Below are 12,433 nucleotides of genomic sequence, written 5' to 3'. Positions count from 1 at the left end.
ACAAAATTCAGTCTTACAAGGGTGACTGATGGTCGGCATTATCAAAGCTATAGCGTGAAAACTGAAAACATTGCAGTCATATTATACTTATCCTATTTTATTTTTAACAACTTTTATTGACTTATCAACAATAAAAATGGAGGAAATTTTGTTATTTTATTATGCCGTTCCTTCGAATAATCCGCACATACTCGGGTACTGCTTCAATAGTTCATTGACCTGCGTCAATTTGGGTTTCTCTTGCTTGGTCCTGCAAAATATATTAAAAATTAATAAAAATAAGGTCTCTACTGCGTACTGCCACTAGACTCTTGACGCTTGAGCTATCGCCGCACGCGCTCAAGTACTGAGCCACAGAGGTCGTCATTCATATAAGATATAAGTATAAGATCCACTTGCCCCCCTACCATGAGCTCTTATAGCAGTATTACTTTAATATTACTTTCAGATTTGGCACAAACAAAAACCATACTTATGTTTATATAAATTAAGATCATGTTTGCTTATACGAAATCCAAAAATAATATTAAAGTAATACTGCTATAAGAGCTCATGGTAGGGGGGCTGTAGTGTTTCTCACCTCCCCAATCCCCATTATAAATATAAGGTAGCATAAGCATGGGCGTACCCAGGATTTTAGCTAGGGGGGTCGGTCTGGTTATTACAAGAAAAAATCATGAAAATTGACTTTTATTAATCTGACTGAAAATATATTTTGTTTCCAACACTTCATTTTGCGCAGAGTAGGTAACACGTTTTTAAGTGTCCGTGTAATTTCCGCCGCAAATGTCAAACGCGTACAAAACGCGACGTAATAGCGTGTATTTTGAACTATTTTGTATGCAATTTAAACGCGGCGTAGACGCGGCGGAATTTACGCCGGCGTAATTTAGCCTAGTGTGTTTAGAGCCTAATTCCCACTTGCCAGGAAAGTTGACGTTTAGCTGCCTCCGCCCTGCCCCTACCTGGGTACGCCCCATGAGCATAAGTTAGTAATTTTTTTTTAAATTTAATTAATCTCCCTAAGCCTGACGTAGCACACCCTTCATCAGCATTCAGTACAATGCCTGAAATACAGGGCCGGTTTTAGGACTACCGGCGCCCTGGGCGAGATTTTCTCGGCACCCAGGCTGCTGGCAATGCTAAATAATCGGCCAAGTGCGAGTCGGACTCTCGCGCGAAGGGTTCCGTACCGTTATAGAGAAAAAATAGGCCAAAAATTGTGTTTTTTGTATGGGAGCCCCCCTTAATTATTTATTTTATTGAAATATTATTATTAATTATTAAATACACATATATTTAAGGCCTTTGTGAAAACTTCAAGTGCCTACCTCTTATCATTATTGATTACGAGCAAAAAAGGCCAAAAAAATCACGTTTGTTGTATGGGAGCCCCCCTTTAATATTAATATTATTTTGTTTTTAGTATTTTTTGTTATAGCGGCAACATATATACACAACCTGTGAAAATTTCAGAAGTCTAGCTATATCGGTTCTTGAGATAAAACCTGGCGACAGACAGACAGACGGAGAGACAACGAAGTCTTAGTAATAGGGTCCCGTTTTTAGGGTTCCGTAGCCAAATGGCAAAAAACGGAACCCTTATAGATTCGTCATGTCTGTCTGTCTGTCTGTCTGTCTGTCTGTCTGTCTGTCTGTCTGTCTGTCTGTCCGTCCGTATGTCACAGCCACTTTTCTCCGAAACTATAAGAGCTATACTATTGAAACTTGGTAAGTAGATGTAGTCTGTGAACCGCTTTAAGATTTTCATACTAAAATGGAAAAAATATTAAAAATTTTAGGGGTCCCCATAGATACAACTGAAACAAAAAAAAAATTTTTTCATCCAACCTATGCGTGTGGGGTATCTATGGATAGGTCTTCAAAAATCATATTGAGGTTTCTAGTATAATTTTTTTCCAACCTGAATAGTTTGCGAGCGACACTCTTCCAAAGTGGTAAAATGTGTCCCGTCCCCCCCCCCCCCCCCCCTAACTTCTAAAGTATGTGTTAATTCTCAAAAAAATATATGATGTACATTACTACAAAAACTACCAACGAAAATTGATTTGAACGAGATCTAGCCAGTGGTTTTTTTTATACGTCATAAATAGTAAACCTTAATTTAACTTTCATTAAATCAACTGAAATATGAAAATAAATCAAAACCCTCTTAATTTCATAAAAATAAACCTTATTGCTGCTGCGGAACCCTTCATGGGCGAGTCCAACTCGCACTTGGCCGGTTTTATTACCCTTTGGGTACGGACTCCTAAAAAGGCGGCACTCCCTTTGTTTGCATTCGGCGTCCCTTTTTATACGGCGCGGGCGCCCTGCCCTACTAGACAAGTGGCAAGCGATTATCGTAAACACTAAACGCCAACAAAATGTATGCGATTTGACATAAGTCGTCGTTTCGCTAGCGAATACTAATGTCAAATCCCATACATTTCGTTGGCGTTTACGATAATCGCTTGACACTTGTCTCTAGGCCCTGGGCTGTCGTCTGTCGCCCAGCGTTGCCTCCCCTGAAATGCGTGCTGAAATGCTATATTACATCGGTTGTATATGAGGCCGTGTTACCTTTCTCCTTGTTCCACAACTTTGAACCTGTTGAACTCGATTCTGTCTTCGAAGAAGAACTCTTTCGTGATTCTATCCATCTTCTCTTTGGTTGGATACAGCATTTTAACTGAAACGTCAGAAAGAGATTAAGGTGTACCTATTTTATGACGAGTCGCAGCGGAGCGGGCAGCATTTTCTATTAAACGTGAAACAGAAAATTAATGTGACGTGGCGCAGCGGAGTGCACTTGATTGTCTACTCGTATATATTTTTATTTTTTAATGTTCATCAATACTATTAAGTCGTATAATATCGTTCAGTAATAATTTGTTATTATGTAAGTACATATCTATTAGTAATTACTAATTACTAATTAGTATCATTTTTAATACTCTTTCAATGTAGCAGATTAAAAAATACAAGTTTAGATGAAAATTGGCACAGAGGAAAAGATGAAAATAGACCACGTGGCTACTTGTTTTTTAGGAAAATGATTAGCGTGAAGAGGCATCAAATAGACAGTCTCACATTCGCATTTATATTTTTGTTAAGTACATACATAAATTTATTATGATTTATGATCCATCTTAGGCACTGTCCCTTTGTATGCAAATCGATTACTTTGCAGCTTACATAACTTTACGTACACAGAAAACTTGTTATAAGTATGACTTTCTCTTTGAGTATTATACTGACACATTTACTGAGATGTCAGTTGCAGGTAATTTTATCACAATAAAATATATATTTTGTTACAAAGTTAACTTAAATGACAAGTTTTGTTTAATGACTAGTTGCACAGCGAATGCGCTCGCTAAACGGTAATTCTGCATTACATGCATTACGTGCTGTAATGCACGAATTATCGTGTATTGCAGTGAATGATGCGAATTACATGCAAACTACGTGCTGTACAACGTGCTGTACATTGAATGACAACTTCTTTAATTTTTCAGCACGACATGAGTTACGTGCTGTAATTCACGCATGATCGTTTATTGTAGTGAATGACGCGAATGACATGCAAACTACGTGCTGTACATTGATTTACAAGTGGTTTAATTTTTCGTCATGCAATAATGCAGCGGATCGCGCGATCGGCATGTCATCGGCATGCCCATGGGACAACTCAGTTCCAGGGTGGTGCTCCCGAACACTTAAAAAAATTATGCGTTTCTTTGAACAGGGCATACAAACTGTTAATGTGCGCAAAATTAATAAATCAAATAATATATTTTGCCATAATATAATATTTTATTGCTAATAAATAACTTTTGGACGAATAATGGATATGATGATGATGATGATGAAATAACTTTTTCAATTTAATTTATACAAAAAACGTCGGTAAGTATTTACAAGAACGTATCGTGATCTCCGTGGTCCAGTGGTTTAGCGTGGTCGTGGGTTTGATTCTCGCGTTGGAAACAATATTTTATTTCCAAGATTGGTTAGGACAATGCAGGCTGATCACCTAATCGTCTGACAAGTAATGATCCATGCGTCGGATGGGCATGTAAAAAGTCGGCCCTGCGCCTGATCTTTCGCCAGTCGTGTCGTTCTTTCGGCCCACTGGGCTAGGAGAGTAAAAGGAATAGAGAGTATACCTACTCTTGTGTACTGTGCACACATTTGAGCACTATAAAATTACTCCTGTGGGATGGTCTCAATTAAACCGGCCACCGTCACCGAAACCGGTGTGGGAAACCGGAAATATTTGTACAATAATTTATTCAAGGTGCAATGAATAAGATTATCATCATAAAAAACTTGAGAGGTGTCAAGGGACACCCGGATGGAACGAAGGTCCAGTTTACATATTATACTAGTTACTTTAACAACTATAGCAAAAATGCTAAATAGTTGTAAGCCGTGCGGTAGTGCTTGTTTCTCTCCCCCTCTCTGGCATTGAACAGTGCGGTGAAGCGACGTCTATTTTTGAGTGTAGGGGAACTGCATGCAAAACGGACCATGCAGGCAAAACGGAACGGTCAAATTACTTGAAACCTACTAGGGCCATCTATTTGCTAGGTAACGCTACTAATTACTCGGGCCCTTCCCGTTCTCGGTCATTGCCGGCGAAACTGTCATACGGAACAGCGGATTTTTATTGCGGTTAAATATTTTTTTCACATTTTGATGTAAAAAACACAATTTTTGACCAGTCCGCACTTTTGTTGTAATTAATATTTTCTATTTAATGATATGACACAGTGTTCTGCATGATTTTAACTTTAATATAGTATGTAAAGAATGAAAGGGGTAAAACGGTTAACTTCAAAATGTGACATTTATTCATGAGAACCTAAAAACAAAAAAGACAGGTGCAGTGCATGATTTGTCTCCTCTAGGCACATTGTAGTTTAGTTGTACACAACATTTATTTGTAAAAGGTATTCCCCAAATGACATATGCATTGGGACCATTTTGCCCTTTACCGTGGTCCATTTTACCTTCACACGCAGGCAAAATGGCCTGTGTGATTAATAGGAATTGTAGAGTGATTAATAATAAAGATATTCTATAAAAAATTTAATAGTAAAGCTATATTTGTTGATGTAAGACGAGTTTTGCCTTAAATATACAATTTTGCCTTCAGTTCCCCTATACAGGTTTTTATTACTTACTTAAGAAATAATACCTATGTAAGCCCGGGTGTCCTTTGACACCTCTCAAGTTTTTTTTGTTTATTTTCCGTTATTATGGTGTGTGAAATATTTTATGAGTGAAATTATACATTTATTCGAGCTAATTTTTTTTTTTAATTTTTGGCAGTTTAGAGTTTAGACTGAAATGTTTCTTAAAATGTTTAACCTAAACTTGGTACTACTAATATATATTCTGTGCCTAAACATAAATTAAAAAAATATATACTTATCGGATATAATAGGTATGTGTTTTTTTCTTCTGTTCTGAATTTCGAAATTTAATAATAGAATAGAGGAGATAATTTTCCGAGCTCCACGCGGTAACTTGTTTTCGCATTTCTTTTATTTCATTTTATTAGTTTATTAATTTACGTTTTAGTTTTATTGTTCAATATAGTGTTTTAATATGTAACTTCTTTCAATATACATATCTGTATATCACAGCTAATATATAAAAATAAGTCGGGGTTTCCTTCCTGACGCTATAACTCCAAAACGCACGAACCGATTTCCACGATTTTGCATTCGTTGGAAAGGTCTCGGGCTCCGTGAGGTTTATAAAACAAAAAAAAAATCAGAAAAACCTCAAGAGAAAAGCAGGAAAACTGGGTAAATAGGCAAAACAACATTTGCCGGGACAGCTAGTACAATATTATAAAACAAAGTCGCTTTTTTTCCCTCATGTCCCTTAGTCTATAGGCTATATTTTATCACGCTAAGACTAATAGAAGAATGCGGAAAAAACGGAGGAAATAATTTGAAAGGGCTTTTCTCGCGAACTACTGCGGCAATTTTTATGTTATTTGGCACAGATAAGAAGTAGCCCACGTGAAGGATCATAGGCTATCGATTTTAATCAGTTTTTTAGTGGCTATATATTTTATACCTACCCGTGCGACGCCGGGGCGGGTCGCTAGTTTTAATTAACTTGTTATTAACACGAGTGTGTTTTTTATGACAAAAGCCCCGCCACCCGTGTACAGACACCAGCACTACGAGTAAATTTTAATTATTATTTTTAATAGTTTATAACATAAATTATAATAATTAGTTTTTAATAGTTGATACTTAATATAAATTATAAACTATTGAGAACAATTAAAATTTTGTATATTTTTTTAATGAAATAAGGGGGCAAACGAGCAAACGGGTCACCTGATGGAAAGAAACTTCCGTCGCCCATGGACACTCGCAGCATCAGAAGAACTGCAGGTGCGTTGCTGGCCTTTTAAGAGCGAATAGGGTACTAGGGAAGCCGCAGGGCCGTCTGTAGCCCATGTGACGCCCGTGTGCAAACATTACCCTAGCGCCCCCTAAGATGCGCGCGCGCGGTCAAAATGAAATGGGTACAAAGTAAAAGTATAGTTTGTCCGGCCGTTTGAGGGTGAGGACTCTAGGCGGTGGCTTCCTTCGTTCCACCAGACGAACTATAACAGCACATCAAGTTAGTATAGGTACTGTCAAATTTCTCCAATATAAATAGATAACAAACTATTGTTATTTGTTTGTAGATTAAAGTTTTTTTCGGTTTTGACCATGATGTCTTGACTGACCCTAACAAGCTTAACCCCAAAACATAAATTTTATATCGCTTAAGTACCTCAATTTTACTTTAAATTTCATGTTATATACTTATTAAACATCACATCATCACAACATCGGTATTAATTCGATTTCATTATTCGATTTCATTGAAGAGCTCTAACTTCTCTACATCCGAAGAGCCAGCATGGCACAGTTTGTTTTCTAAATTAGAACACTGTGCTTTTCACATTTAAGGTTCATTTCACGTTGAAAAATAAAGATCATAATATTTATATTGCAAAAGCCGAGCCGCTAATGGCGCGCCTTGCTTTGCTGTAATTCTACAAATATAAGAAGAGCTTCGGATATTACACAAAAATTATGCTACAAATACCCATTCTGTTTAGGACTTGCAGATTCTGTGAAGAGGAGGATGAAACACCTATTCACCTTCTCCTCGACTGCCCTGCTCTACTACAGAGCAGGAACAGGCACCTTGGTCGCCACAAATACTCGTCCACAGAGGAAATTCGTGGCACCAACCCCAACCATATCGTTCAATTTATGAGCAGTATTGGGTTGGGGATGATACTCTAGTCATCAGTCTAGTCACGAAGGAGTCACAATAGATCCTTGTGGGTAGCAGTGACGTCAGGGCTAGAGACCTGCCTTCTTTAAAAAAAAAATTACCCAAAAATGTTTGCAAACTGGAGTTCTTTTTACGTTGGTCAATAAAGCGTGGGCCGTGGCGGCCGGCCAGCGCGGGCGCGCGCCAAGTGCGAGCGGCGCTCGGTGCCCCTAGGACCGTGGCGCCCGTGTGCACCGCACACGTTGCACCTATGGGAAAGACGCCCCTGAGGGGAGGGTAGGGATGGGAAGGGAAGGGAATAGGGTAAGGGATTGGGCCTCCGGTAAACTCACTCACTCGGCGAAACACAGCGCAAGCGCTGTTTCATGCCGGTTTTCTGTGAGAACGTGGTATTTCTCCGGTCGAGCCGGCCCATTCGTGCTGAAGCATGGCTCTCCCACTTATTTTTTTAGTTTATTAAATAACATTATTATTATACTCTTGAATTATCCTCCTGAATTATCATGCTGCATGATGAAAAATGAGCGTTCATCATGCAGCATGTAATTCACGTAAATGAATGGTCATGCTGAATTACCGTGTACGGGGTACTGAATATAACATTTTAATACGATGATTTTTTTTTTTAATTCAAGCGCACATTATGTAGGGTAGCAGCGGGGAGGGACGCATTAGGCATTATGGAGTGTGTTGTTGTTGTTTTATCCAAATCATAAATTGTAATCTACTATTTACACCTTTCAATTTGTAATAAAGGTAAATCGAATTACGTATTACATACAGATAAAAATAATTTTGTTTACTTACCTGACAAATCTTTCTTTTCATCATCTTCCCTTCCACAGGTGCATTGTACTTCATCGCCATTTCTATCACTTTTCTTATCACCATTCTCATCATCAATATTATCACCATCACCAACCACATCATCAGCCCACTCGTCTAAAGGATTCTCCAGCGTGAGAGCTTCGGCTTTCTCTCTCTTCTTGCGCTCTTCTATTCTCTTTTCGAGAATTTGCAGTTGTTCTAAAAACATAAGAAGTAACTGCCGCACATGATTAAACTTCAATAATTGAATGAAGAATTTGACCTACATGGGGCTTATGTCAAAATCTTCATTACGAAATTAATATTCGTCCTGAGTGCGGCAGGTAGTGACTTGGCACGGTCTTTGCTAAATAGTAAATGGTAATTTTTTGAGCACCAGATGAAGGTACTATCCATTGTGGTATAGAGCAACAACCTGAGCTGTCAAACGAAACCGAAATTGGTTTACATCTGTGTGAAAAAATATGTGTAGGTACGTAATACGTATACACTTACACAAGCATGATTGAACATGATTTCTATGAGATTAAATTGTCAACGTGCGGCACGTGCCGACTGGACATCAAAAAAAGAGTGCTGCTATCATGTATCACACGTCTCTTTTTACCACGCAGTGTTACTGATAGTGACATCTCTCTTGCTCAGGCCTTTGTTTCTCTATTCCGCTAGGTACGGTATATTAACTTTATCAGTTATGGTACTATCAGAGAAGTTGATTCCTATGCAGATGGGGGACAGTTACGTATAGTTTGGTCGCGTTATGTCAAACGCAGCCGACAGATCACAATAATTAAGATTGAATTGACATGATAATATGATACATTTTGACAAATAAAATTAATTAAAATCAGGTTTTGCTTCTTCGTTACTATACGTTTCCCAAATTTTCCAATAATAAAACTATGCTATTCTGATTTTATTCGTTAAAATTGGTTCAACGTGAAGATTGATGATGACAAACAGTCAGACAGCCAGATACACTTGTATGTATTGTACTGTAGATAGATGTCAGAATATGACGCCTGCAACCCCGTTGCGCTAAAATTCGTTTAACGCGCGGGAACCGTACATTTTTAAGGCATACAAAGTATCCCAGGACTCAAAGTAGTACCCAGCAAAATTAGTTCAGCGGTTTGGGCGTGAAGAGGTAACAGACAAACAAACTTTCACATTTATTTTAGTATCTAGATATTGTGTATAATATTATATTGTATACCTGGCGTACAAGTCTCATACTGTTCATACGTCATCTCATAGTATGTTGCAGGGCTAGCTTTCATGTACGGAGGGAGAGAGTCCCAGAATTCATCTCTTGCTCTCTGACAGTCTATCTCTGGACATATCTAAAAAAAAATCAAAGATTATTAGGGCCGGTATAAATAGTCAGTACTCAAGATGCATCTCGGTCTCAAGACGCGGTTCAGGCTCTGTGATTGGTTGGTTGGCTGTCAAAATTTGGACCAATCATAGAGCCGAACCGCATCTTGAGACCGGGTCGCATCTAAGTAGGTACTGACTATTTATACCGGCCTAAGATACATTTTTATGTGATTCATGCAATTTGAAAGACTAGATGACCCACGCAACTCGGTTGCGATAAAATTCGTTTATAGGGTGAATGCCATGCTTATTGCATTTTGCGCTACAAAGACTATCCTATGTCCTTTCCCGTCCCTCAAAGTATGTCCATACCAAATTTCATTTAAATCAGTTAAGTCGTTTGAGAGTAAAGTGGTAGCGAACGGACAGACTCATGTTTTGGCATGTATAATGATGAAACTAAGGATGTTGCAGTTTTAACCGAACGAAATATTAAAGACGGTACGAGCACCTTATGTCGTGCCGCACAGCGGGACGGGCCGCATTGTATTTCACTCATTATAGGATAGTTTTCAGTATTTACCTTCTCAGTGCTAATCTTTCGGTCCACGTCTGGTACATGATTTGGTATAACTAACATACTATCAGCTGCCATACTTCTGTAAATAAATGTTTTTTTTCATCAGTATTTAAAAAACACAAAAAATTAGGAAAGTAAAAATATATTTTACTTACCCCAATGTAGGAAAATCAACGTCATCATCTTCGTCTAAATTCTCAACTTTTTCTTCTTCCCTGTGACAAAATGAATGAAGAGTCAGTAGAAATAATATGATGAAGCGACACAAATTTACTATCATTTTGCCGGAGCTCTTTTCGCTAAAACTAGAATCCCATGGTAACAGGTACATTATACCTATTTAGTCAGTTACAATTTTCTGTACTTATCTAAATTAAGAAATAATTCATAAAATTACTCTCTCAATAACTCCTCTTGATCTGAAAGTCCTTCCAAATTGTAAGTATCTTCCAATTTTTCTTCAAACAGGTCCTCCTAGAAATGTAAAACACGTCAGATAAAAATAGCTTATTTTCGTAGCTCTGAGGAGAGCTACGAAAATAAGCTATTGCCCGATTAGAATGTCACACGTGTGTCTTTAGGAGAGGGGGCCAGGCCCCCTCATTGCTTATCTCCAAACCAACTAGCAACAGACTAGTTATAGCCACGATTAAACTACCATGGTCTTAACCAGACCAGTAGCTTAGACCCTTTCGAAAAAAAATAGAAAAGAAAAGTCATTAAATTTAGTTTGCTGAGTATTTTTATAAAAGAAACTATGTAACTTACTATTTTATTTCGAAGACGAAGTTTGACTTCGTTTTCATAGTTGGAATGTCTTCCATTTCGGCTCCGCTGAAAAAATAAGCATTTGATAAATAAGTAATAACTGTAAGGAAATAATTTAATATTTAAGCATTTTATAACTATAATAACAGTTAAAATGTATACATAATATAAAATTTGGCCCACTGCCTCGCTACGGCCTGACATAATAATATTATGTACGTTGAGTTTTAAAATATATATTGTGCAGATCGCCACAGACTGGGACCTGATGATGGACGACGCCACCGCGGTCGACCTCGCAAAAAAAACGATGAACTTGACACATACAAGCCAGGTTGGCCGACGGTGGCGATGGATCGGGATGAATGAAAGGACTTGGGGGAAGCCTTTGCCCAGCAGTGGGACTGCATAGGCTTTAAAAAAAATGCAGGTATGCGCATAAAACATACCAGTTTTGTCACGGACAAAATTTCCAAGGAATCCTTGGCTGCTAGCAACGACGTCTTCGGGACTTGCGAGTTTGTTCCAGTGGAGGTGCTGAAAATAAAAATTTAATCATCTTGCGACGGGCAAGGAACAAGCGTCTGACAGCAGATTGCAGTGAGTCCCAGTGAGTCGGAACTGTAAGCTGATGCACGGGATCCGGTGAGTCGGATAAGCTGCCGTGCGGGGCCGATGCTACGCGTGCTGACCAGGAGAGATGTGCTCTGCTTGCTGACCGGTCGGTGTAGTGAGAAAGCCCGATGATGCCGATGCGGAGTCGCCCAGGCCGCGGTACATTGCGGCTAGTGGACGAGGTACCCGATGAGACGATGCTGGCTGGCGCGGTGCGGAGGAGCGGGGAGTGATGATGATGAAGGAGGCGTGTTCTGTCGAGGGTCACCAATGTGGGAATATGCGTGTGGTGGCCAAAGGAAGATCTTCAGACCGAGCGAGGTGGTATGTTCGGTCAGGCTTTTCAGCTGTCGTATATATACCGACGCGTTTAGAAAACTTCGATAGCGCGATGCAGGAATATTAGGGGAATTGTGGGTTACCGCCACACATAATATGCTTGAACCACTGACCTCTATAATACACTGGACAGGCGATCGCTATCAATAAAATGTTCCTATTTGAAAGTCGCCATATTGGCGCTGATTGCTATGTGAAAGCAGTAGTGAGTGTACTTGGAGCTACTATTTTGCAAATGGCGGTTGTAATTTTCTATGTAAATTAGTTCACAGTACGCTCACCGCGGCGCTTCAAATCGGCACAAAAATAGCTGTCATTTTGTACGGCATAGCCTGTCCAGTGTATTATAGAGGTCAGTGGCTTGTACCCACTATTATTGTTACAAACGTTGTCATGAAGATATGCATTAAGCATGTCACGCCAATCTCAGAAACTTCGATAGCGCGATTCAGGACTGTGCACGGTTTGGTATTCTGCAATGTTATTTCGGGAATCGGGAATGAAAATAAGATGTTGGCCAGTGGCGGCGCAAGACCAAATTTGTATGGAGCAAAATATATTTTGCGAGGCCCCCTGATGGATGATGCAAGAAGACGGATTTTGTTGAAAGATTTTTTTGACACTCGTAAATCCTAAAAAAATGCCCCTAGGACCGCG

General features: G+C 39.0%; 1 protein-coding gene across 2 annotated transcripts in view; it reads right to left on the bottom strand.

Annotated features, from left to right (window-relative positions):
* Positions 1-142: 142 nt before the first annotated feature.
* Positions 143-12,433, bottom strand: part of LOC121737915 — a 25,413-nt gene continuing 13,122 nt past the window's right edge. The window contains exons 10-18 of one of the 2 annotated variants that reach the window (XM_042129650.1): positions 11,272-11,359; positions 10,823-10,888; positions 10,452-10,528; positions 10,210-10,269; positions 10,058-10,133; positions 9,371-9,497; positions 8,134-8,352; positions 2,584-2,692; positions 143-250 (exon numbers count right to left, since the gene is read on the bottom strand). In XM_042129650.1, the coding sequence (XP_041985584.1) occupies positions 160-250; positions 2,584-2,692; positions 8,134-8,352; positions 9,371-9,497; positions 10,058-10,133; positions 10,210-10,269; positions 10,452-10,528; positions 10,823-10,888; positions 11,272-11,359 (913 nt within the window). In that variant the 3' untranslated portion in view covers positions 143-159. The remainder of the gene's footprint in view (positions 251-2,583; positions 2,693-8,133; positions 8,353-9,370; positions 9,498-10,057; positions 10,134-10,209; positions 10,270-10,451; positions 10,529-10,822; positions 10,889-11,271; positions 11,360-12,433) is intronic. The other variant, XM_042129651.1, reaches the window with a different exon arrangement.

Source organism: Aricia agestis, chromosome 21, assembly GCF_905147365.1.
Source record: "Aricia agestis chromosome 21, ilAriAges1.1, whole genome shotgun sequence".
NCBI lineage: Eukaryota > Metazoa > Arthropoda > Insecta > Lepidoptera > Lycaenidae > Aricia > Aricia agestis.
This window is presented reverse-complemented; position numbering and strand designations above follow the sequence as displayed.